The 27,335-nt window shown below is 44.8% G+C and overlaps 1 protein-coding gene across 1 annotated transcript in view; it reads left to right on the top strand.

Annotated features, from left to right (window-relative positions):
* The window catches only part of IQCH (IQ motif containing H), an 846,786-nt gene that overhangs the window by 551,411 nt on the left and 268,040 nt on the right, over positions 1 to 27,335 (top strand). Inside the window, exon 14 of the mRNA XM_085644600.1 lies at positions 18,245 to 18,436. Coding sequence (XP_085500726.1) covers positions 18,245 to 18,436 — 192 coding nt within the window. The remainder of the gene's footprint in view (positions 1 to 18,244; positions 18,437 to 27,335) is intronic.

Genomic DNA, 27,335 nt, shown 5'->3' with positions numbered 1-27,335 from the left:
CCGTAAGCGTACCGTAAGCGTACCGTAAGCGTACGGTAGGTCATGTGATCATGAAACACAACTTTTGATTGGTTGAAACTACTTTCAGTTCTAGAACTCTCCTACACCACACCCATTCCCCTCATTTCTGCTTGTGATCCCTTGGGAGAAGGAGCTGGTTTGTCTTTGGGATACGATGGCAGAACAGCAGAGCTCTTCTGAGAGTGAGGCTAGCACTAGCAGCACTGTCTTGAGGCAGAGATCGAGGAAACAAAAGCCCTCTTATGTATGGGATTATTTTACTTTTCCTGAAGGCCAGCAAAAGGTAAATGCACCCTTAGTGACTTGTAAGCTGTGTAAGCGTGTACTTTCTAGAGGTAATCCTAACAGGAAGTATTCCTTTGGGAATCACACCATGAAGAGACACCTCCAGGATGTACACAGAAGGACACATGGTCATCTTTTTGGAGGTAACTCTTCAGAAAGACGAGCCAGTACATCCACAGCAGCTCAGCCTGAACCATCATCTGCAGGGCTGACTCCTTCTTCTGCAGGTCAGGTGAGCCCTTCATCTGTGGGGGGAGAATCTCCTTTTGCTGGCCCTCTGGAAATTAACCCTCGGTTTGCGAGGGTTGAAGTACGGTGCGCCACTTGTCACGATCTAATTACTTATAGGGAGACCAGTGTTTCCCTAGTGAACAGTAAAATAGATCAGCACACTTGTCGTACCGTCTAATATTCCCAATCTTTCTTTCCTCTGTCCCTGCATGAACACAACGGCTCTTTTAAGAGCCAACCTTACCTTTCATCTATTTTTTATATATGTTTTTAAAAACTTTTTTTTTTTTTTTACCGTACGCGTACGGTACGCGTAATTATTATTTTTTTTTTTTTTAAAAACACTAAAAATCAATTATCACATTACAAGGTCCTTGAGAGACTACAATTATTATTATTGACTTACCATACTCACTCAAAAAAATATTTATTCATTTGTTTTTTTTTAAAATAGCTTTAAAAATGGTTCTAGTTTTCGAAAATTTTCTATATGAATCTGAAAAAAAAGAAAAAAGTATTAATATTTTTAAAACATTTTATAATACAGTACACATATGACTACACTCCAGCAAGGGCAACCAGCCTTAGTGATGCTGAATGTATTTGCATTACTGACTGAAACCTCAAACCCCACTCGCTTGTGAATACTGTGCATGATTCCACATGGTAAGCAGCTGGGTGTGTGCTAAGAGTCTGCTTCTGCACCAAAAAATGGCTCCCCCTTTCCATCTAATGCAACTGTGAAATCACCAGAGCAATACGCAATAAATCTCTGCCTATAATTCCTCTCTGCACACAGAGTCATGTTTTCACATTAGTCCCAAAACGAAATTTCTTTGCCAATTTGAAAGCACACTTACTGCTCTTTTTTTTTTCGGCGCAAGTGAAAATCACTTTTTACAAGTGAAAATCACTTTTACAGACTGACACATTATGAAACCACTTTTTTTGATTTTTTTAAATGCACATGTCCAAACTGTTTTTTCAGACCACCACCATGTGTATTCTCGGTGACTGCCTACACTCCAGCAAGGGCAACCAGCCTTAGTGATGCTGAATGTATTTGCATTACAGACTGAAACCTGAAAACCCCACTCGCTTGTAAATACTGTGCATGACTATACATGGCAAGCACATGGGTGTGTGCTAAGACTTTACTTCTTCCCCCAAAAATTCGCTCCCCCTTTCCATCTAATGCAACTGTGAAATCACCAGAGCAATACGCTTTAAATCTCTGCCTATAATTCCTCTCTGCACACAGAGTCATGTTTTCACATTAGTCCCAAAACTAAATTTCTTTGCCAATTTGAAAGCACACTTACTGCTCTTTTTTTTTTCGGGGCAAGTGAAAATCACTTTTTACAAGTGAAAATCACTTTTACAGACTGACACATTATGAAACCACTTTTTTTCATTTTTTTAAATGCACATGTCCAAACTGTTTTTTCAGACCACCACCATGTGTATTCTCGGTGACTGCCTACACTCCAGCAAGGGCAACCAGCCTTAGTGATGCTGAATGTATTTGCATTACAGACTGAAACCTGAAAACCCCACTCGCTTGTAAATACTGTGCATGACTATACATGGCAAGCACATGGGTGTGTGCTAAGACTTTACTTCTTCCCCCAAAAATTCGCTCCCCCTTTCCATCTAATGCAACTGTGAAATCACCAGAGCAATACGCTTTAAATCTCTGCCTATAATTCCTCTCTGCACACAGAGTCATGTTTTCACATTAGTCCCAAAACTAAATTTCTTTGCCAATTTGAAAGCACACTTACTGCTCTTTTTTTTTTCGGGGCAAGTGAAAATCACTTTTTACAAGTGAAAATCACTTTTACAGACTGACACATTATGAAACCACTTTTTTTCATTTTTTTAAATGCACATGTCCAAACTGTTTTTTCAGACCACCACCATGTGTATTCTCGGTGACTGCCTACACTCCAGCAAGGGCAACCAGCCTTAGTGATGCTGAATGTATTTGCATTACAGACTGAAACCTGAAAACCCCACTCGCTTGTAAATACTGTGCATGACTATACATGGCAAGCACATGGGTGTGTGCTAAGACTCTGCTTCTTCCCCCAAAAATTCGCTCCCCCTTTCCATCTAATGTAACTGTGAAATCACCAGAGCAATACGCAATAAATCTCTGCCTATAATTCCTCTCTGCACGCAGAGTCATGTTTTCACATTAGTCCCAAAACGAAATTTCTTTGCCAATTTGAAAGCACACTTACTGCTCTTTTTTTTTTCGGGGCAAGTGAAAATCACTTTTACAGACTGACACATTATGAAACCACCATGTGTAACTACAACAAAAACAATTTCCATTTCTATTATTCTTTTCTTAAGTTACCACATACATCCCCTCTCAAACTGTAAACTCACCTTTAAAATTAGTTAGTTGTGAAAGAAATGTGACACTCAAACAGCAGATTATCAGAGCCAGGATCTCTGTTGTGTTCACCTCTCTCCTCTCAGCAGAACCAGATAATGGCAAACTTTCCCTCTATTTTTCCACACATATACTTGTAAGTTACAAATCTCAGTGCTTCCCCCTTTCTTTCAAATGAAATCACACATTTCTATTGGTTGAAAACCAACCCTTTTCCAAAAGTACCCTTCCCCCAACTTGACTTCTGCCTAGTACCCTTCCCCCAACTTGACTTCTGCCTGCTACCATAGCAACAGCTCATGGAACACTGCTGTGTTGAGTTAGGTCAGAAGTTCGCCAAACAATGTTTCAATTCCACAGAGCAAGAGTGCTTGACTTTTCAAACCTAACAGCAAATCCATAGTACTGTTCTTTGGTTACACATTTTTTTTTTACCAATACAAAACATGCTTCTATTAATTTACACATACAGCCTAGTTTTTATTCTAGAATGGTATGAAACAGCCAATCAGTTCTTTTTGTTTTGAAAAAAATATGTATGCCTCCATTTCCAAACTGTCTTTCTTTTCATATTGCCATTCTACTGAAAGACACCTCCTGAGTGCATCCAGTTCTCCTTTGAAGATGTTCACAGTGTGGATTGTAGGGCACAGCTATGTCTTCTGGAGTGAAAAGTTTGCAGAGAAAACAGGTATGGTGAGAGACCTTGCTTTGCCAAATGTAGACATTAAATGGATTGGTCAGAGAGGGTTAAAGTGGCACCAATTGATGCCATTGGTGAAATCCTTCATTCAAATCCAACACCCTGACCTCATAATAGTGCACTGTGGTGGCAATGACCTAGGCACTTTGACTGGGGTAGGTCTGGAAATGCTTATGAAGGACACCTTTGCACAACTGTTTACACTTTTCCCTAAAACTGCCTTTGTGTTTTCCAACATATGCCAAAGGCAAAAATGGAACTGGTCCAATCATTTCTGTCCACAGATTGACAAAGCAAGAAAGCACGTCAACAAATCTGTTTCTGCTTTCCTCCGTGACTATGGTATGGGTGCCATTTTCCACAACAACTTGCGTTATGACATGCAAGACATTTATAGAGGAGATGGTGTGCACTTCAATGATGAAGGGAACAGAGTCTTCCTCTTGAACCTTAGACTCTGCATCGGTACTTACTTGTAGGTACCACTTAAAAAATGACTTCATAAACACAACAGCTCTTTTTAGAGCTCCCTAATATCTAAACTCTTAAATCTGCTTTTCATTTATTTTTTTTTTTTTTTTTTTTACCGTACGCTTACCGTAAGCTTACCGTACGCGTACCCCGTGATTTTTTTTAAAATCAATAAATGTTTTTTTTGTACTTTTCTGTCCTTCTTTGACCCCCTTACAAATGTTTGGGGGTCTGTAACTCTCCTCATTGCCCCCTTTCCTTGTTTTCACTCTTTTTTTTCAGAGTGAAATACACAAAATGGCGGCCGCCGCTTCCTGGTTTCGACCGATTCGAATGTTTACTAAGATCTAAGAGCCAATCAGAATCGCGCTCGCGCACGCCACCGTACGCTTACCGTAAGCGTACGGTAAGCGTACCGTAAGCGGGCTCAGATATATATATTGATTTAAAGGCTATTTTCTCAGAATCTACTGAACAGATTTACACCAAACCTACAAAAGGCACTTCCTTGACCTAGGGACTACCTCTCTGCCAAATTTTGAGTAATTCTGTTCAGCCGTTCGGGCTGTAGCTCGTTCTAAAGGTCCTATGGAAAAATGCATGGGAAAAACGCGTTTTGGGACCCCCCTTTTATCTCAGCCCCCGCTTGACGGATCCCCCCGAGACTTTCAGGGTAGGAGCGGAGCGTAGCGCCCCACCTATTTTGAGAAATTCGCGAGGATTCGTCAACCGGCGCCAAAGTTATTCAAAATAGAATGTTGAGGTTTTCCTATGGAAACGTGGTCCTAACTATAACTACCTACTGGCGACCGCCAGTAGGTAACATATATATATATATATATATATATATATATGTATGTATATGTGTATATGTATATATATGTATGTATATGTATATATATGTATGTATATATGTATGTATGTATATGTATATATATGTATGTATATATGTATGTATATATATGTATGTATATGTATATATATGTATGTATATATGTATGTATGTATATGTATATATATGTATGTATATATGTATGTATATATATGTATGTATATATGTATATATATATATTCACTGAAAAAACCATAGGTTTCAGACATGTTATAGTTAGCGGAAATTTTACTGATAAAAAACCAATGAAATTCCCCCGTTATAGTTAGTGCAGGCAACTATAACTCACGCGACCGCAATCTTCTGCTGATGCTAATACTCTATTTAGACACTTATTTGCCCATGTCTTCTTCCATAAATTTTTAGCTATACATATATTAGAAATATTTTTTTTTCATAAAGACACATATGTCATCAGCAGAAGATTGCGGTCGCGTGAGTTATAGTTGCCTGCACTAACTATAACCGGGGAATTTCATTGGTTTTTTATCAGTAAAATTTCCGCTAACTATAACATGTCTGAAACCTATGGTTTTTTCAGTGAATTTGCAAGGTTTTTTAAATGCTAATTCCTAACTATAACGTGTGTGAAACCTATGGTTTTTTCAGTGAATTTGTACGGTTTTTTAAATGCTAAGTTACTTTACGCCATTCGTGGCGTGCACGCCCACTTAACGCAGTTCGTTCCGTGCGCGCACGGTGCGCTTCGCGCACCGCGCGCCCACTTTACGCAGTTAGTGCCGTACACGCAAGGTGGGCACGCAGTGCGCTACGCGCACCGCGTGCCCACGTTACGCACCGTGCGCACATGGAGGACATATTATGCGCTTCCTTGTGATAGGTAATCTGTTAAATTTAATTTGTAAGTGATGACAATAATATGCCATGCACAGAGAGTGTTTTTTTTTTTTTATTAAAATTTTTAGCGTAAGCGCACCGTACGCGTACGGTAAGCGTAATCGGCGAAATTTTCAAAAAATAAAAATTTACCGTTTTTGGCCTTTGAGGACTCAACTAACATGGCTATGTGCATGGGCGCTGTCTAAACAGCCCCTTTATATGTTTTTTGCCTTTATTTACAGCCCCCCCCTCAGAGTGCGAGAGAGAAAATGGCGGCCGCCGCTTCCTGGTTTCGACCGATTCGAATGTTTACTTAGATGTAACAGCCAATCAGAATCGCGCTCGCGCACGCCACCGTACTCGTACGGTAAGCTTACGGTAAGCGTACCGTAAGCTGGCTCAGATATATATATTGATTTAAAGGCTATTTTCTCAGAATCTACTGAACAGATTTACACCAAACCTACAAAAGGCACTTCCTTGACCTGAGGACTACCTCTCTGCCAAATTTCTAGTAATTCTGTTCAGCCGTTCGGGCTGTAGCCCTGTCTAAAGGTCCTATGGAAAAATGCATGGGAAAAACGCGTTTTGGGACCCCCCTTTTATCTCAGCCCCCGCTTGACGAATCCCCCCGAGACTTTCAGGGTAGGAGCGGAGCGTAGCGCCCCACCTATTTTGAGAAATTCGCGAGGATTCGTCGACCGGCGTCAAAGTTATTCAAAATAGAATGTTGCGGATTTCCTATGGAAAAGGGGTCCTAACTATAACTACCTACTGGCGACCGCCAGTAGGTAATATATGTATATATATATATATATATCACTTAAACAACCATAGGTTTCACACATGTTATAGTTAGCTGGACATTTCACTCGTAAAAAACCAATGAAATTCCCCCGTTATAGTTAGTGCAGGCAACTATAACTCACGCGACCGCAATCCTCTGCTGATGACGTCAGATATTACATCACTGTATTTAGACACTTATTTACCCATGTCTTCTTCCATTAATCTTTAGCTATACATATATTACAAATATTTATTTTTCAGAAAGACACATATATCATCAGTGATGTAATATCTGACGTCATCAGCAGAGGATTGCGGTCGCGTGAGTTATAGTTGCCTGCACTAACTATAACGGGGGAATTTCATTGTTTTTTTACGAATGAAATGTCCAGCTAACTATAACATGTGTGAAACCTATGGTTTTTTAAGTGAATTTGCAAGGTTTTTTAAATACTAATTCGTAACTATAACGTGTGTGAAACCTATGGTTTTTTCAGTGAATTTCAAAGGTTTTTTAAATGCTAATTTATGTATGTATTTTTTATTTTTTTTATGGGATTTTTAGCGTGCGCGCACGGTGCGCGAACCTCGCTTAGTTTTCCGTTAAAAATTAAAAAAAAAAAATGTTTACGTGTCTTTTTTCAGCGTTCGCGCACAATGCGCGGACTCCGCGATTTTTCGAAAAAAAATCATTTTTTTGCCCTTGGGGGTCGTTCTGGGACCCCTGACAAAGGCTAGGGGGTCAGGAACTGTCCACCCTGCCCCCTTTTCACGTTCTCCACCTTTGATTTTCACCCCCTCAGACTGCGAGAGACAAAATGGCGGCCGACACTTCCTGGTTTCGACCGATTAGAATGTTTACCGACATCTAACTACCAATCAGAATTGCCTCGCGCACGGCACTGTGCGCGCACTGTGCGCGCACGGTGCGCGCGTATAGTTATTTATATGCTTTTAATTGCTATTTTCTCAGGAAATTCTGAACAGATTTACACAAGACCTTCAAAAGGCACTTCCTTGACCTTATGGCTACCTCTCTGCCAAATTTCACGTAATTCTGTTCAGCCGTTCGGGCTGTACCTTCGACTAAAGGTGCTATGGAAAAATGCATGGGGAAAACGCGTTTTGGGACCCCCCCTTTTTCTCGGCCCCCGCTTGACGAATCACCCCGAGACTTTCAGGGTAGGAGCTGAACGGAGCGCCCCATTTGTTTTGAAAATTTCGCGAGAATTCGTCAACCGGCGCCAAAGTTATTCAAAATAGAATTTTGAGATTTCCTATGGAAACTAGGTTGTAAATATAACTATCTACTGGCGACCGCCAGTAGATAATGTATATATGTAGTATATATATACTACTTTGCAAGACCCATCGGCCAACTCATAGTTGGTCTTCCTTTTCACATGACTCTGATTTATAAGCGACCAGAAGTTTTACAATGTACCTGAATCTGGCTTCCATCTAAATGCCTTCCTCAGTATCTCAAGCTCTCATACATCAGTCCTTAAACAAGACTCCCAGCAGTTTACACCTAGACCTTTCTGTGGCCTTATTAGTTTGTTGTTTTGTTTTCTGTCCTATCATATGTACTGCATCCTCTGGTCTGGGGAATTTGCATGAAAACCTCCTCCTCTTATAGCCTTATAAGTATAACATACTTACATATTGGGGGCTTTCAGCCACCTCCCTTCATCTATTGGTCTTGTTTTATCATACACATTTTGCTTCCACCCACTACAGCATACAGGATGGGTCAATGGGTCAGCCTGCTTAAAATAAAACTTAAGTGTTTCTTTTGTTTTTAATAAGGAATCACTTGCTACCCTGTAACATCTCACTTTGACATTGAATATTTTTACAGCACCATAACGTTAAAAACGCTCTCTAGAAAGGGGTTCGTTCTATCTGTGCGCTAATCCAGCCTATTTATTATGTGACTGTTTGACCTCTGATCACAGCAGGATTGTTCGAAAATGTTGAGTGTGTGGGCATGCTAATAGGGGATAATCTGCTGCATGGCTAAAATTATAAGGTCCCAAAGGCGAGACCTATTTGCTATGCCAATGCTTGTTTTACAAAGCAGTCACAGACATGGTGGTCTGCTGACCCCAGCAGGTCACCATCCCTGTTTTTTGCCCATTCCAAATGGGTCGTAAATTGTGACCTGCCTCATGATTATATATGAGGCAGGTCATTTGCGACCCCATTGAGAATCGCAAAATGTGTCCTAGGCACATTAGTACATTTCCTGTTTTGACTCGCAAATTATGATCGCTAAAATGTGCTGATTGCGAGTCGCAAAAAAAAAATGGTTGTACTTCTGACCCAAGATCCTGTGAAATATGGGGTTCATCTTCATAATGCTTCATTGTCTAACCACCTTTCTATGTATTAAAGTAAACAGAATCGGAACATTCTAATTCCAGGGAGTGCACATTGTTAACTGCGATGTGCAGAAATGAGCTTCAACAATCCCTCTCTTCTGTCTTAGACTGGGTGCATTTTCTCAATTTTTTTTTTCCTACAGACAACCAAAATTGCTGTTTTCTCTAAACATTCCTGTGGTTGGAAAAAGAAAAACTAATTTTTTAAGCTTACTGCTCTAAAATTAATATCTGGGCCTATTCACAAACTGCATTTTGTAGTACCTTTAATAATACTAAAATAGTACTACTAACAGACTACAAAATGCTAATCACATACCTACGTTTGGAGGTCTATGCCTCTACCTCTCCTTTCTTTTAGGTGCAGGGATCTCCACACAGGTGAGTATACATTGTAGTAGTAAATGTGGGAGGGGCAGAGGGGAGTGGCTGGAAAATAGGGTACACCTACTACTAAAGTGGAGGGAACAAGTGACGAGTAAGGAGGGTCAAGGAGGGCTTTATGGAGGGCCCTGCACCCACCCACAAAAGACCAGCACAGTCACAAACTGCCCTTCTATAATTAGTACAACCAAAAAGGACCGACAACAGTCATAAACGTAACCCAACTTGAAGCAGGGGTATGTCCAACACTACACAGGGCCAACCACTAGTACCCACAGCACTCCCCATAGTAAATCATCGAGGTAGCAACTTAAAATAAAACTGAATAGTAAGTAATGTTAAAAAAAATGAAATACATTGTACATTAATAATGAAATATGTTACATTATATAATCTATTTAAAAATACTAGGGGGGAGGAGCCTAGCGCGTGATCAAGATGGCCGCGTGAGCTCAGAGCTCCTGAGACCCTCGCTCCCTCCGGCAAATATCCTGTGCAGCCTCCTGTTTTTAACACCCAGAATATTGGAGGCGAGCCGTTGCTGAGGTGATAGTCGCTGTCCGGACTGAAATCGCTCACCGGAGGCCGAAGTTGTGCTACATGGAAGTTTGTGGCCTACTCCCCGGAAGATGCCCGGGGCTCGCGCTGGCACAGTGCCCGAGCACTAATTGAACAATAGCGGCCGTGTGAGGGGCGAGCCGTCGGGAGGACGGTGTCATCACTTTCGCTTTCCTGTCTTCATCGCGCCCTGGCCTGGGAGTGAGTTGCGCCGGGCACTTGTTGTATGGTCGTCTTCTCTGGATGGGCAAGGAGACTGTCTCCGCAGCAGACCACGATGTCGACCAAATCGGAAACCGAAAAACAGAAGCCCAAGAGTTCCAGGCGGGGAGGATACACCCAAACCAACAACATGGACCGCTATGCCCAGCAGAAGGGGTCACCGGGCGGATCAGGACGGGCACTGGAAGCCTTGAAAGACGGTTTGCCCCCCGCCACAGAACTAACCTTGCAGGATATCATGGGGGCCATCGAGGGGATGCAGTCCTCTATCGGGCAGCAATTTGAGACCCTGGCGCATAAAGTGGACACAATCTCGATTGACGTCAACTTGATTCGGGCAGATCTGGGGAAAACTAATGAGCGGGTTCAGTCCTTGGACCTTAAAACCTCTGGCCTCATGGGAGATGTCTCTGACCTGCAGCTGGAAGTACGTACCTTGAGGACCGCAAATGACCACTTTGCCCGACGGCTGGAGGAATTTGAAGGCCGTGCACGGCGCAATAACGTGCGCATTATTGGGGTCCCGGAAAACTCGGAGGAACAGTCGGTGGACCTGTTCGTGGAGGACTTGGTGGTGAACCATCTGGCGCCCAAAGGCCTTAGTAAGTTCTTTACTGTTGAACGGGCCCACAGAGTCCCTGGTGGGAGGCCCAAGGTGGGGGCCCCTCCGAGAGCGATTGTCACCAGGATCTTTAATTTCAGGGACCGCGACGCCATTCTACAAGCATCACGAGTGTCCGGCCCGATGACTTTTCAGAACACCACAGTGAGCTTTTATCCGGACTTTACCCAGATGGTGCAGAATCAACGGCAAGGTTTCCTGGCGGTCAAGAGAAGGCTAAGAGAGATGGGACTGAAGTACGCCATGCTCTTCCCGGCCAGGTTGCGTGTGGTGTATGAAGAGCGGACTTTCTTTTTTGAATCACCTGATATGGTCGGAGACTGGCTGGACACATTGCCCCAACGACGGACTAGCGGGGAACATGACGGTGGAGCAGAAGGTGGACAATGAGCGAGGACTTGGGTGCTAGATCACTTTGGTTTTGTTCAGGACGGTGACTCACAGTCTTCGGTTCCTCCGGGAGGGTGGTAGTCCGGGGGGTGGCGGGGGTAGGAAGGGAGCTTTTTCCTCCTCTGGGGTTCTTTTTGTAGATTAGTCTTTGAATGGGGCGACAGGCACACTGCAAGTTGGGGGGGCTTTTTGAGCTTACGCAGGGGTGCAGGGTGGGGGGTGGTATGGGGTTGTTGAAGTGGTTGTTGTTGTTTTTTGTTCTGCAAGGCGTAGTGATGCAAACTTCTGTAGCTCGAGTGCGGTTCTACGGGGAGGGTGGAGGTCTCCTTACATTTTGGGATGGGGGGTAGGGGCTTAAAGATACTCAGTTGGAATGTAAATGGCTTGGGGGATCGTATTAAGCGAGGGATTGTCCTGCAATTTCTGAAGCGATGCTCCCCTGATATAGTCTTATTGCAAGAGACGCACTTGATAGGTAACACGTGCTACGCACTCAACAGGAGGGGCTACAAATTTGTCGCACACTCGGGGTTTTCCTCGGGCTCTAGAGGGGCTGGAATACTTGTCAGGTCCTCGCTGCCGTTTGAGGTTGACTCCACCACTGTTGATGATAGGGGACGATTTACGGCTGTGGCGGGGAGGTGGGAGGGCAGGACGTTGGTCCTGGTGTCGGTTTATGTCCCTCCTGCGCTGCAGCCCTCCACATTTGCGGACCTGGGGAGGGCTCTGTTGGATCTCCCAAAGGGAATGTTGGTGGTGGGTGGTGACTTTAATGCGGTTGGCTCTGGATCGCTTGACAGGCACCCGCCAAGAAGTTCTGGGGGGGCGCAGAAATGGCTTCCAGATTTTGTAGATACCCTTGGTCTGGTTGATTGTTGGAGACTGTTGCATCCCACACAGCGGCAGTACACTTTCCACTCCGGGGCGCATGGCAGTCTCTCTAGAATTGATTATGTGCTTACCTTGGCCGCACACGCCTCCTTTGTGTCCGAGGCTAGGCACATGGCTAGGGGTATTTCTGACCATTCGCCGGTGTGGATCTGTATGGATGTTGGTAGAGGAGTGGGGGGCAGGGTGGCTCCGATTAACCCCTGGTATCTCCGTGACCCTAAGACTCATAGTGCGGTGCTGAAGGCGGTCGATCGCTATTTCCAGGAAAATCTCGGCTCGGTCACGTCTGCGGTGTCTTTGTGGGAAGCGTTTAAAACTGTGCTGAGAGGAGAGGCCCTCTCCTTGATAGCGGCAGCCAAACGTCGGTGGGGTGCGGAGGTCGCTCAGATCGAGGCGGAGATGGCGGCTCTAGAGTTGGTTTTGGAGGAGGAGGTCACGGCAGCAGCGCTGCATAAATTGAGCCTTAAGCAGTCGGAGTATAAGGCCCTGGTGACGGATGCGGCCAAAGCTCTGAGTAGGGAGCAGCAGGGGAGACTGTACGATGTCGGGGACAAGGCCGGGAAATTAATAGCGTGGCTGGATAAAAAGGAGCGGGTCAATCGTGTGGTGCCGGACCTAGTAACAGAGAGTGGCGTTATTGTCACTGAGCTGGATGGCATAGTCCAGTGCTTCGCAGATTATTTTGGCACGGTCTATACCTCTGTGTCGGACAGGCCGGTGGAGGACTCGTGTGAACTTCTGCGCGATCTCGCTTTGCCTTGCCTCTCTGACACAGACAGGGAAGATCTAGATGGTGACATCACCGCTGACGAAGTCGCGGGTGCTATCCGCTCACTGCGCCCGGGCAAGGCCTCGGGCCTGAATGGCCTGCCAATTGAGTTCTATAAACTCCGGCCTGACAAGATCGCTCCACATCTGCGAGCTATGTTTGTGGAGGCGCGGGAGACGGGATGCCTTCCATTCGACCAACGCCTGGCGACAATCGTGGTCATACATAAAGATGGCAAGCCCAGGAATAAGTGCAGCTCATATAGGCCGATCTCGCTACTTAATGCCGAGCCGAAAATCCTCGCTAAAGTCCTGGCCAACCGTTTGATCAGGGTGATCGGGGACCTGATGCACCCGGACCAATCTGGTTTCATCCCGCACCGTAACACTGCGTTGAACCTTAGGCGCATCCACGGCGTGCTCGCAAGGACGGGGACGCTGCGGGAGCCGACCGTTGTGGCAGCACTTGACGCCACGATGGCTTTCGACACGGTGGAGTGGGCATATCTGTGGGCCGCACTCGCAAAATTTGGCTTTGGACCTGGCTTTGTTGGCTGGGTGAGACTACTGTATGAAGGGCCCCTGGCTAAAGTCGCGGTCAATGGTAGGGCGTCCCGTCCGTTCGAGCTGGGGAGGGGCACCAGGCAGGGCTGTCCCCTGTCGCCGTTGTTGTTTGCTCTCGCTCTTGAACCGCTGGCGGCCTGGATACGATGGCACCCAGATGTAAGGGGGATTCGATGGTCACCAGATCATGAGGACCGCATTTCCCTTTATGCCGACGACATTCTGCTATACCTCACTTCACCCAGGAAGTCTCTCATAGTTGTCTGTGACATTTTGACTTCTTTTGGTAGGAACTCGGGTCTCACCATTAACTGGGGGAAGTCGTATCTGTATGCCCTGAGTGGAGACGTCCCTGTTCTCCCGCGGAATTGCTCAATCCAGATCGCCCGGGAGGGTTTCTTGTATCTGGGGATCTATATCTCTACCGATCCAACTGTTCGATATGAGAGAAACCTGCTCCCTCCGTTGACACGCCTGCGGCGGGATGTGGCGGGCTGGCGGCGGCTGCCGCTTTCCCTCCTTGGCCGTGCTGCGCTGTTCAAAATGATGTCTCTTCCCCGGTTTCTCTATGTCCTGCAGAATACCCTGGAGCTGGTCCCAGCCAGCTACTTTCGGGAGGTTGAGAGCCTCCAGCGCTCGTTGCTGTGGGATGGCCGTCCGCGTATAGTGATAGCAAAGCTGACCCTTCCGTGGTACGACGGGGGTATCGCGCTTCCTGACATCAGAAGATATTATTGGGCCTCTCAGTTGAGTGCGATCAATCACGGAGTCTACGGTCCGGCGCTGAGCCCCGGCTTCGCTATGGACCGGTGGTTGCTGCGCGGGGGTAATTACTTTAGAGCACTCTACTCCAGGTCAACGGATGGGTCCCTCACGGGGCCAACCAAGGTGGCGGTGCACGTGTGGAAGGCGGTCACGAACTCGCTGGGTTGGAAGGATAGGCTCACCCTCGCCACTCCGCTGTTTGACTCCGATATGTTGGGGAAACTTTGGCACACGAAGGGATTTGAGAAATGGGATCTGATCGGCATATCCAGGGTGGGGGACCTGCTGGCTAAGGGGCGAGTTAAATCGTTTGACGAGCTACGGACGGAGTACGCTCTGGAGGGTACGGAATATTTCCGGTATGCACAGGTACGCCATGCCCTGCGGTCTGTCCTCGTCGAGGGGGAGAAGGTGCCTGAGTCCTCTCCCTTGGAGGATCGGATCCTCGATGGCCATATGCCGGAGAGTACAATCTCCTTAATTTATAAGAAGCTCGTTAATGTCCGGACCGACCTCCTTCTAGGGGTGCGTGATCAGTGGACTAGGGACGGCCTTGAACTAGATGATGAGGACTGGCAGTACGCCATCTCCTCTCCTAAGGAGGTCGCGATCCCCGCACGACTAAGGCTGGTCCAGCTTAAGATACTTCTTAGAGTCTACGTCACTGGGCCCCGACTGATTCATATGGGTTTCTCCGAGGATGGTTTATGTAAGAGGGGCTGTGGGATGGTGGGCACCTTTCTACATATCATATGGGAATGTGGTGTGATCGCGGAGTTCTGGAAGCAAATTCATGTAGTGATGCAGGAGGTCACGGGTATTGCACTGCTGCCAGAGGCACGGCGCTGTCTTTTGAATGTCTGGGGTCCTACTGATTATGACACGGCGCAGACTCAATGGGTGACCCTAGGAAATATGGTGGCGAAGCGAGATATTGCGCGACTGTGGGGCTCACAGAGACCTCCCGCTCTGGATGCATGGATGGACAATATGGACTGGAGCATGTTTAGGGAGAAAACGGTGTATAGTGCCCGGGGGCGGCCTAAGAAGTGGCATATGATATGGGGACGATGGAACCAGTATAGGGGTGATATATGTCTGCCCCCGGCCACTGAACCGTTAGAGGAGCGACTTTCCCCCTAGCCTCACTTCCAACTTGGGATTTTCATGATACAAATATGCTAGAATGTTAGCGCCTCTGCTTTTCCCTCGTCCACCCGCCCGGTGGCTTTCTCCTGATTTTGGGAATGGGGCCACGCCCCCATCGGGAACTGGCACAAGTTTATTGTGTATACTGCCTTGCTAGTGTTATTTATTGTAGGTTGTCTAAAAAACGGAACCTTTGTCTTTTTCCTGTACTACAGCTACGGACGCTTTCATGTGTTGCTTAATTGGCTGCCGAACCTCCGGGATGTCGGCTGAATAGCTGTGTTCCAGACTGATATAAATAAAGGTTTTTAAAAAAAAAAAAAAAAAAAATTAAAAAAAAATACTAATACATTTAGTGAATTTAAGAATCTATAAATAAAACATTTACAATTTTATTTTTTATGTATTTTAATAACTTTTACATTTAAAAAAATGTAACATTGTTTGATAGTGAAAATAATTAAATTACTTCTAATCAATTGTATACATTACTTAATTATGTTTAATACATAATAAAAAATATATTTTATTACCTTAGGTGGACATTTTTTGCTTAATTTTACTTTCAGAAAAATAAATGTATTATAATTTAATGTATCCAAACGAAATCATTTATTTATTTAAAAATAAGTTATTAATGCTGTAACATGTTATGATATTAGTCTACATTTAAAATACATTTTACAAAATTAACCATTAATATACAGAATTTAAAAAATTCTATTTTTTTTTTAAATGTTAAATAAACTTTAAAACGTTTCCCCTTAAGGTGACCATATGGAGATCTCCACCCCGATGGTGGAGATCAATGCCAAGATAAGACCTAAGCCTACCCAAGTTCATAATTTTGTCGGTATCAGAAAAGCCCTTAACTAAATTCAAGCACAATCAATTTCTGTGTAATCCTCTCCACTGCCAAAAGTTTTTTCTTAATCTTCCGTGATTATTCAGTGGAAACAATCAGTATTTATAATGTGGTCATAGTTGAATCCTTAAATTAATTTCTGGTTCCTCTTGTAATAATTGTTGATACTCCTGTGAGGGAAGTAGAATCCCACTCCATCAGTTCCCTCACTCTGCTTTGGATTCCCTACCACCTTGGAAGCTTAGAAACTCTGCAAGGCCCTTCAGTTGTTATGTTGACATGTCATTCAGGGTCCTGAATGCTCATGAGAGAAGCACCTTACTGTCGTATTAGATTGACTGATTTTTGTATTGAATGGTTGATTGATTGAACTGAAAATATAGATCACACTTACTTATAAAGACTTCAAGAGTTACCAACAGACCGAGAGACGTAAAAGTCAGCAAAGACTTTAGCAGAAAAAGAAAGTTGTTTAGACTTTGCTGAAGATCACATGATACAATGTCAAATTAAATCAATAATGAATTTGAGTGAGTGGGTCTAAGGGCTGTAAAGGTGGAGTCGTTTTTCTGAGAGTGTTTAAGCTTGAGCATTTGTCTATAAAGGCTGAGGGCCTCATAATGAGTTTGGCGTGCAGGAGGGGATCCGCCCAGCTCCTGCACCGCCAAACCTATATGCAAACTGCCCACCAGATCAAGAGTTTTCTCTTGTCTGGCAGGCGGTTCATTGGCATTCCCATGGCGGTGCCAATGAAATAGGCACCGCCATGGGAATGTCAAAGGTAGTACCTGCACGGCATGCACTGCTGCAGTCCATGCCGTGCAGGTACTGGTGTGCATGTACACACGGGGGCACATGTTGTGGTGTCAGTGTGTTGTGTGTGCATTTCAGGGACAGACTTTTAGAAAAATGTAAAGAAAAGCCATGTTGCATCTGAGGTGATGGGCATTGGGTGGCATCCCACTATATTATAGTTTGTATTTAAGCAGATTATCTTTTTTCTCCTTCCTGATTGGTTTGGCGAAATCCTTTGCTTTTTAAGATCATTTCCTCTCAAGCTCTTTCCCCATTTAAATAATTGGAAAAAGTAAAAAGTATTATTGCATTACTTATTCGTCCGTTAATGAATTACTTGATCTTCGGAATTATTTCTAGTCATAGTTTGAGATGTGGTCACGTTTATGCCTCTTTTCACATATTTTTCTGTGCAATAAATAGAAATTATTGAAGACAAGTTTAGCCACCAAACTGCTTCATATATAGCAACGGGCAAGTCAGAACTGCAGTTAAGAGACTATAGGAGGTTTATGTGTCATGCATGAATAGTGTGATCTGCGAGGAGGCCTCTACATCCAAAGGTGTCAGGCTACTTTCCTTAAAGAGTCTTCTTGTAATGGGATGCTGCTGCTACCTGCAATTGGCTTTGTACTCCAGTACATGTACTTGACGTATTACTTTGTGTACTATTCTTAATTGCACTTCCTACATTTCTTTCTAAACCAGTAGGTGTGTAGCTTTATGTTGTTTTGATAATTTGTGTTCTTTTCCTTTTGACAAACAACTGCATGTGGTTGAATTCTAAAAGGGGGGAGGGGGTACATTCATTCCATGGAACACCAAGTTGACTCAAATGCTACTAGAATTGGCAATTTACAAAGAGAAGCTGAATAACCACGATAGAGGAGGGAGGTTGCTGTCTTACACTACTTATGAGGTCCGCGAGAACTACTCACCATCTCCATAAATGGAGGGCTGCTTCCAAAGTGAAATTCTTCCTGACATAATCTTTGAGTGACCATCCCTTTTCCGCCTCTGTCTCTTCCTTCATGACGTCTCTATGATAATGAAGCACGTCTGGGCTCCCTCTACTGAACATTCGTGCTCTCTCTGTGTTGAAGGGCCAATGGTGTAGTATTTCCACTGTCTTCCTATGACTTTGCTGCAATACTGTCTGAAACACTGTGTCTGGACTTTGTGTATTTTTCATAATGAACCCTTAATATGTCATTCACACATTGTTGCACATGTCTCACCAACTCTGCGCAGGTTTACGAAGTTCTCAGCCAGTTGATCACGGACAACCTGGAAGTGAACCGCTGGCTCTTCAAAATGGACGAGGCCTTTGATGGCCAAGGCACGGCCTACTGCGACATTGCGCAGCACATGCCCTGCTACCTGCAGGCCTTAAAAGAGTACAGGAGGTACGGTCCCGAAAAGTGGATTAAGAAATGGGCACAGGTGAGTTCACTTTTCATACTGCCAAAATACAGTTCTGACTCTGAGGGAGGCACCCCCAGACCTTTTATATAAATGTTCAGTGGGAAAAGCAGTTCACAGCATTCAGGTCGCTGCCCATCCTGGATAATGTTTTGACTGAAGTTTAGGGGAACGCAACCATAATACTTAGAAATCCGTGTTTGTCGTTTTGTTACAAGATGAACCTTGATTTACCGTTCACACGAAATGCTTTAGAATGTATTTAGTATATCAATTCAAAACTCCTCTGACCGTAAATATATAAAACCACTTGAAAAAAACAAAGAGTAATCGTGTCTTCGTAGGACAACGCCAAATAATTTTTTTCTCGAATTTTTACAGTTGTTTGCTTATTTTTTATAATTGTGCAGAGCGACTAGGTAAGTCCCTTTACACTTCAGTTGTGGGTCTTTCTTCGGGAAAGAAACGTGGTGATTATATTACCGTTTAACTCAGTACAGCACATCACCTATATGGCGGAGTAATGTGTTTTAAAAAGCAAACGATGCAAGGCAGTGTTTAATATGGTTTCTAAACTCTATTTTTTCTCATGTGTAAAATCGTGGTGATGTTGCAATGGAAGCAGTAGTGAACATTTTTGGAAATTAATTATACAATATAGTCATACGAAGACACAGTAGTTGCCTTGTCTTTCTTTGAGTGATTATATGTATTTATGGTCAGTGGGGTTATTATTGATATATCATTTATATATTACGGTCAAAACACCGCCTGTTCCTAAATCCAGACCCAGACATTTTTCTGCTACTGTCTTGAAATGTATTGAAAGCACTAACAGCAGATTTTAAATATTTGTAGGTAAAATATTTAGTGACTGGCTCTCCATAATACTCCAGGGGGCGTATTTACAAGCCCCTCGCGCCGCCGGTACGTCACTTTTTCCCATATTAAAAGTGACGCACGGGCAGCGCAAGGGATTATAAATAGGACGCCAGATCGTTCTCTCTTTCAATAATGAAGCATACTTTTTTTTTGTGACCCACAGCCATTTGTTTGCGCTTTGATAAAAAAACACTTCATTCAGATCTCCAGCGGAAAGATCTCACATCATACATCAACTTTCTCTTACTGAGTAGTTCACAAGACGTCCAGCTCAACATCCAAAATTCTATCAGTTGTCCAACATGCGTCTTGTGCCATTTCGTGGTATCATTGTCACCCAGTAGTCTGACCACAAACTGTTTGTCACTTTCAAACATTGGTGGAAATGTGCCCTCAGTTCTCTTGTGCCACATCATTTCGCATCTCCGAAAGCTGAAGACCTAAAAACAGCCTTAGCAGTCTGGATTCCAGGTGTAGGAGGAGGCCAGCAAACATACGGAGATATGCGAGATTGAGGAGAAGTGTCTGTATCCAACCATGAAGTGGAGCCATTCGTGGCAGGCGGCTCGTGTCAGACAGACAGGGCATAGTACATAGCCACATACCTCCTTCACCGAAAGCTCACAAAGTGCTGCTTCAGAGAGATTCTCTCTGATGAACTGCCTCCTCCCAACAACTGTTTGAGAAGTCCCACCTACATATTCTGTTTCTGATTCCCATAAACTCCTAACCCTCGTGTGGCAGACTTCCCCGGTGAGGCTTCAAAGAGCGCCTGTTAAAAGTAGACTTGGGGCTTATCTTCTGGTTCGTGGGGACAAAAGAGCTGGTGGTTCTGATTTGTGTTGCTTGATATGCAAACTCGGAGCAATGGGAGATGAGTTTGACAAGCACTACACCGTTTTGGTGCAGTGAATACAGTGGTGTCTGCAAGTAATGTGGGGTTATGGATGTGATTATAAAAGCAAGGCTAGTAATAAACGTATGATTGTGGGTCCTAACGAGACAAACACAATGATCTGTTTCATGCCAACACACATTCTGTAAGTAGGGAAACCTACATATGACCAGCATAATTTTTACTGATAGAAATCAACGCCATTCCAAGCACATTGTGCCTTAACATTTCAGTCACAGGGGATTTAAGGAGGTTTTTAGCAGTCCTACTGGAATGGCATTTCTCTGATTCTTTACGTGCATTATGACTGGGAAATCTTTGCAGTTGAAATGGGTCTGGGGTGACATTTTGATTCCTATAACATTTCTATTTTTCAATTATATGTGCTACTCCTTGGTTTCATGGGATGCTTAGCTTCTTTCTGGGGCAAAACACTAATGACCCTTAGGTCATTTGTGGGTGAAGTTAGTAGCGGGATATTACGCTCCATAGTCTGCAAACTCTGTCCTCTGGTAAGTCAGTAACTAAGAGGTCTTGAGTTGAGTCTGGCCCTCAGCACTTTGATTTGAGTCTTAAAAACTAATTCCCTCTACTGGATGTTACTTTTCAGGACTTATCCAAGGTTTGGATGGCCTTAGTGTATGTGCAGGCAAACCTCTGCCTCTGATTGGCGGCCTCTCCAATGTTATCCTCGCACGTACAGTTCCTGGTGATGGAACAACTGATTTGAAAGTAGTCTAGTTTGAAGCCCTTAATGGTAACGGTTGGAATATTAAATAGATATAGATGTCTATAAGCCAAGGCTATTTTTGCAGCCAGAAATCTCCAGTACAGTCTGTGGCGATGGCAGTAAAAATACCAAAACCTTGTAACCCAATATGAAAGTTGAAGGCAGTGCTAACTTGATAGGCTACAGATTTCGTTTATGGGATGAGTTGGACAGATAAGCAAATCTCTCGCTCAAAGATGTCCATGAACAATACTGGTTCTTGCTGGTTAAGGTAAAAGGCTGCAAAGCAAAACTCCTTGTCTCAAAAGACCTTGTTGGCACTACAGCCAGAACCATGATCTTCGGGATCTCCACGCAACACCCTGCTTGGTGTGTACCCCTCTTTGAAGTAAATATCAGTGGAGTTGACTAAAATAAGCAAACTGATTGATAAACTTTCAATAATATATATTAATTGTATGCAGCTGTTCATACAAAACAGGCTTCATTGGACAGTCAAAATTAAGTCACTTGGCAAGGAACTGCAAAACATTACTAGAGAAGCTACATCAGAGACACAGCGAAAATTCTTAAAGCTGGCTTAGACTCAGTGTTGCCTTCAAGATCATGAATTTATATCCGGTATAGTCACATCACACCAGTATATAATGCACCTTGTTCAACGTTGTACAGGCTTGCAACAGATATTAAAAGTAGGAATTATGAGTACCCTAGCTGTGTTGAGCCCAAATGGTAACTCATAGTGGTCCTTTTACTCACTAGATTATGGTACATGAAGACACTGTAATAATGTGAATGATAACAAATATGTGATTTATAATATACAGAGGGACATACATAATTAGGGAACACCTATTAGCCTTGCTTGCCCCACATTTGCAATCTTGAATGTGGAATAGCCCCTGTGGCTGTTATTCCAGATTATATGATCTCATGGTCTTTGAATTCAGTGCTCTAAAAATGTGCATTTGTATGTTTCCTCAGAAAGGGAAGGATGGTGCTACTGTTAAGAATTATATAAAAGATTATACTGACCTGAATACTGCTGCAGTTGCTATTCGAATCATCTTCAGCTTCCCCAATATGTGACGAGAATCTAAAAAGACTAACCAGAAATTGTGTCAGAAAACTGCTTGTCTGGAGTAATAACAAAGGAGAGGAAAGATCAGTGCAATTGTTTCTTAAATGTTTATGACGTATTTATAAGAAGAATTAGCCACATAAGAATACACCTCTAAGGCAGGTTCACTGGAATTATGGGACAGGGGAGAAGCACATTATGCAGCAGTTTTAACTAAACTATATGGCAAAGTAAGGCAAATTCCACATTTTGAAGCAGTATTACATAACTATTTTGCTATTTCTACACGTTAACAATGAATGGGAAAACGTTTAACCTCATTCATATCAGTTTAACACCTACATACAGCAATCATCAACTGAAAAGGGACTTTCTGAATGATTGAAAGGCCTGTCACTGTGCAGAAACACGTATGGTAGCATTTGAGCTAGAATTCTTTTTTGTAATCTGCCAATTATGCAGAAGATGAAGGATTATGTTGCAAGTGCAACAAATCCATGATTATGTAGAAAATGATAAGGTTGCAGATCCGCATAATATCACCAGCCATGCTTTAAGGAAAACATTAGTCCAAAAAGTCCATCAAATAAGAACTAGAGGTTTGTAGGACCGGTTCTGATGGGTACTTTTCCCTGCAAATGCCATAAACTCCAGGCAACAGACTGGATCAATAAACCTTTTTCCCCAGCAATAACTTTCCAGCACCTCCAAGTGGTGCCATGCAAATCGGGCCAGGATGTGATTCCACCAGCATACTTAAGGTGCCATCTTACACGATTGCATCAGTTCCTATTTGTCCTTGCCTTACCAACATGGGTCTCGAATTAGTCACTATTCACTAATCTAATTAGACAACGGTGACAAGTTCAACTATCACCTCCTAAGGTATCGGGGTTCAAACCTTGTCTATGTAGAAAGAAGATTTCATTGTGGAATGTGATGGACTGCGGTATGTGATGTTTGGACCCAACCATGACTTGTCAGTATGTGACTCCAGAATCTTTATGCACTTGAAGGCCGTCAGGAAGCCAGGTTGATATTGGCTCTGGCCCTTAGGTTACTTCTAAGTCTCCTGATTAGGAGTGATTCCCCAAGAGGTCCTCTCACAAAAAACACCATAGGAAGGAGAAGCTATCTTCTTCCATGATTCGTTTTGAGACCCAATTGCCCTTAATACCGACCCTTCGAGGGCCAAGCCTGGCGGACTGCAAACTAGAACACAGACATTCGCTCAAATGTAGGAGCTCTACAGCTTGGATTCTGATGCTTTTCACATGCCTAACCAGAATTATGAAGGCAAGGAGGAAGATGATTGGAAAGCTGGTAACCTCCTCCTTCCTTATCACAGGGATGCTGGACGGTACCTAACCCTTCAAAATACAAGGTCCCCATAAGCTGATATCGCAAACCCTTCTGCCACGTCTGAGTATATTCTTTCATGTCAGTAGCATGCAGGGTAGTAGTCGTGCTTGAGTTGCCCTTACCAACTAAAGAGCCTAAGTCCAGCAGCCATTGTTGGTGCCCCAGAAATAACTCTTGCCTTTAAACGAAGCAATGCTAAAACTACATAGCCTGCATGAGAGAAACTCTTTTCGGGCCTGGTAGTTTGCAGTCTGGTTGCACAGTGTCAAAGGCCCAAACCTTTCTACTTCAACTTCTTATCAGTGTACCATTTTGCTGAGTGACTTAGACATCACCACTGCTTCTCTCGGGCGTGAATCCAAATGGCTTGACTCGATGGGCTGAAATGTTTTTGCTTCAGGCAACTGTCAACGCTACATGCCTCCTTGGACAGAATGTATACCCTCGTGGCAATTGGCAAGAATATAGGCTGCCTTAACCATGTGAAAAAGCTCTTCTCAGATTGTCATGCACTAAGGGATTATGGGGAAATGACCCAGTACAGCTCGAAACAAACCCACCCACCTCCCTGTAGTTTCCAAACAGACATCCACTGTATGTTATAGAGGTATTGTGGTAAAGTGTCATAGCGAAAAGGTGGAGAAATAGAGAGGGAGAGAGTGAGACAAAGATATTCCAGAGGGGTCTTGGATTTACAGGTCAGTATGCAATCTTGTAATATGTAGATAGGTATCAACATTCAGCCTACATAAATTAATTTATTACGCCAGTCATTCTCAAGAAAAATCGCAAACAGTGGAGTTCCCAGAAGTAAGGCGGCAGCTGGAGGGGAAAGCATCAGAGGCCAAGTACGAACAACAAAGTCCAAATAAATCAAGGGCATCCACACATAAAACCCAAGGGAAAACTACAGGGAACAATAAAAGGGTAGAAGATGCAGAACAGGTGATCGAACTTATGAAAAGTGAGAATCCACTGCAAACGTGCGTTGCCAGGCTATGCTCTGCCATTCCTTTTCTGTACTCTCTGCCGGACCCCTCATCTGCAAGGATCTGCTGCCCAGTGCATGCCTCAGTATTGGAGGTGGGAGATCTCACTCTATTGCCTTGGGGCACTACATAAGTGGGGCCCTTGGAGGAGAGTATCACAGGATTTCCCCCCCTTTACTTTTTGGGACCCAGTAAGGATCAATTTTGGAACTGAGGGGGAGGAGCCAAGATGGCGACCGGAGCAGACGCTTGAGCGCCCGGCTCTGCCGGCCCTTGGCCTCGGACTATCATCCTGATTCCTATCCTCGCCGATTTTCGAGGTGCAACGTGCGCGAGGACGCGCTGACCGCGCCGCCGCTTTCCCGGAGTCTGAGCCCGCCCGGATGCCGGAGCTCTTGGTGCCTTTGTTCTCCGCGCTGGACCCCTGCTCCATTGTGGCCTTGGCCGGCCCCCTGGAAGCTCCGCAGTCACTGGACCCCCGGCGCAAATCTGAGCCCCGCGGCCCCGATCCCGCCTCACACCACGGACTGTCGCCAGACGAGCCGGGGGAGAGACGCCCGGACACCTCCCTCACCTTTCAACTGACGGGCTGGAGCTATAGGGTGAGCCCCGGTGTGGCGGGTCTCCTGCCCCGCTCTGTGGCCCGCGCTGTGGAAGGCTGCAGACCCCCTTCTTCTATTGCCTAGTCGGCTGCAAAGAGAGTCCGAGGGAGGGGAAGCGACTGTTGGCTTTCACCTGTTGCGGCGCAGACCTGCGGGGAATTGCCTCCTTGTTACGACCCCCCCCTGGCCACTGTACCGTTCAGCGGTAAAACATGGCGTTGATTGCCTGCTCGCTGCTGGGGGGTGATGCTCCGGTCTCGCCCGCTGCCCGCTTCGCCCTCCCTCTACCAGACTCCAGCTCCACAGTGCCGTCCCGGATTGCTGCCGATGTGGGGGCGCAGCTTCCGCTGACATGCGGCTCCGTTCTGGCTGCCCTGCGGGACCTTCGTCTGCAATTGTGTGTTGGCTTGCAAACGCTGAGTGAGCGGTTCGACTCCATACTGTCGGCTGCGGGTCGTGAGCGCCCCGTTTGTTCTCAACAAGACGTGGGTCTGCCAGTGCATCTGTCCTCTTGCGGGGACGCAACGACTGGGTATAATCGTGCTACACTGGTGTCTGCATCTGGCTTTCCCGGCACCCAGGATCAATCGATCTCCTGCTCAATTGTAGACACTTTGTTTCCCCGTTCATTGCTGCCTGCTTTGTTGTTGCCTGCCTCACCGCGCCCGCAAGAGTATCCAGCTGAGCGACACCTGACGTCCTCGAGGAACCGTTCACGGTGGCCTACGGCTTCTTTTATGTGGAACTCCTGTACTTTGCAGGCCAGGTCTGGATTTTATATGGTGCACAAGGGGACCTCAATAGATGATCGGCGGCCATTTTGTGACTCTGCTTCTCCATCTTCTCCCAAGCGGCCATATTGTCTTTGTCTGCACGGGCTGCGGGGCCTTCATGTGGGGGCTAGTCTAATCTTACGCCTGCGTTCGGGCCAGGGCTAGATTGATTTCTATCACCACGGTTTCACGGATGGGCTGGCCTGGGACTGGAACTGTCTGCATATGTTGTGCGCACTCGTCGCGATTTGTCTGCCTTCATTATATTGTTGTGACACGTTATCTTCACACGACCGCCTTTGGGCGTAGTGGGTTTTCAGTGTGTGGAGACGTAGTTGGCCGGTGGTTTCGGGCGCTCCGAGGTTACGTGGGCTCCTCCCCGCTTTCTTCTTTGTTTTCTTATTTTCTTTCCTTTATTCCTACTTTCTCTCTTGTCTATATTTCGGGTTCATTGGGCGACAGGCACTATGCTGGGGGGGGGGCAGGCCGTAGCCTCCGCATTGGTGTAGGGTGGGGGGGTAATTTACTGTTTCTTTTTAGTTCTATGGGCCTTTTTCTTCTATGTCTCTGCGCTGTCCTGTTTCCGATTCGGGGTCCGGGTGTGGGGTGGATTGAGTGGGGGCGGCTTTGGAGGGGTGCGTATTTACTCATGTGACTATCCTGTTATATAACTGCATCGCCTCACTGTCTGAGATTTTCTATGGCCGTTTTTAATGATGCTGCTGCTCTCCCGTGTGATGGAGCCATCTTGCGGACTCGAATCTCCTTGGTTCTATCCTCTACTGACTTTTTCCTTGATAAAATTATTTTGAAAACCTTAAAATTAACCTTCACTTCTCCTTCCCCTGGTGTCAAGGATCTCTCCAGTGTATAACTCCTGACTCGTTGCTAATCTTGACCATTGATGCACAGGGGATGTAATGTTTGTCTCAGTGCTTAACTGTTTTGTGGCCGGCCTGATGGTTGTAGGCCCGTATTTGTTCTTTTAATATGCACAAATAAAGGTTTATAAAAAAATAAAAAAATAAAAATAAAAATTTTGGAACGGAGGCTCCTAATCCTATTTGTTCTGCATGGCAGATTCAGTAGTTTTCTTTTAATCGGCTCCGTTTTTTCCACTTTACAGTTAATGCCAGGTATGAATAGTGTACACTCAGACCCACTCTTCAGTACACTCCTGGACCTGCGTAAAACTACAGAAGGACTGCCCTGTACTCCAGAGGACTGTCCTGTTGCTTGAGGCCTGCCTTGTTTCTCAGCAGAAGACTTGCACTCTGTGGCATTGAATTCATCGCAAAATTCATGTTGGTTAGACATGAATAGAATGAGTAATTTGTAACTATTTAATATATAAAGTGCTCAGAGATGCCACATGTGGAAGAGCTAGTCCAGTACATCAGAGAAGATTCCATGAAGGAGAACTAGAATTACAGGTAAGTAACATTTCCTTCTTCATCGTTGCCCAACCAACCCACTCTAATTTCCCTGCATTTACAATTATTAGAACAGCTCTTTCAATATAGGACAGTGCCATATGGAGTGTCTTTATTGCTGGGGGATTTCAACTAGGCCCTGGCTTGATTTGTGGCCTTTCTTCACTTTCATA

The sequence above is a fragment of the Triturus cristatus genome, chromosome 3_1, assembly GCF_964204655.1.
Source record: "Triturus cristatus chromosome 3_1, aTriCri1.1, whole genome shotgun sequence".
NCBI classification, from domain to species: Eukaryota; Metazoa; Chordata; class Amphibia; order Caudata; family Salamandridae; genus Triturus; species Triturus cristatus.
Note: the sequence above shows the minus strand (reverse complement) of the source record. Positions and strands in the feature narration are given on the sequence as shown.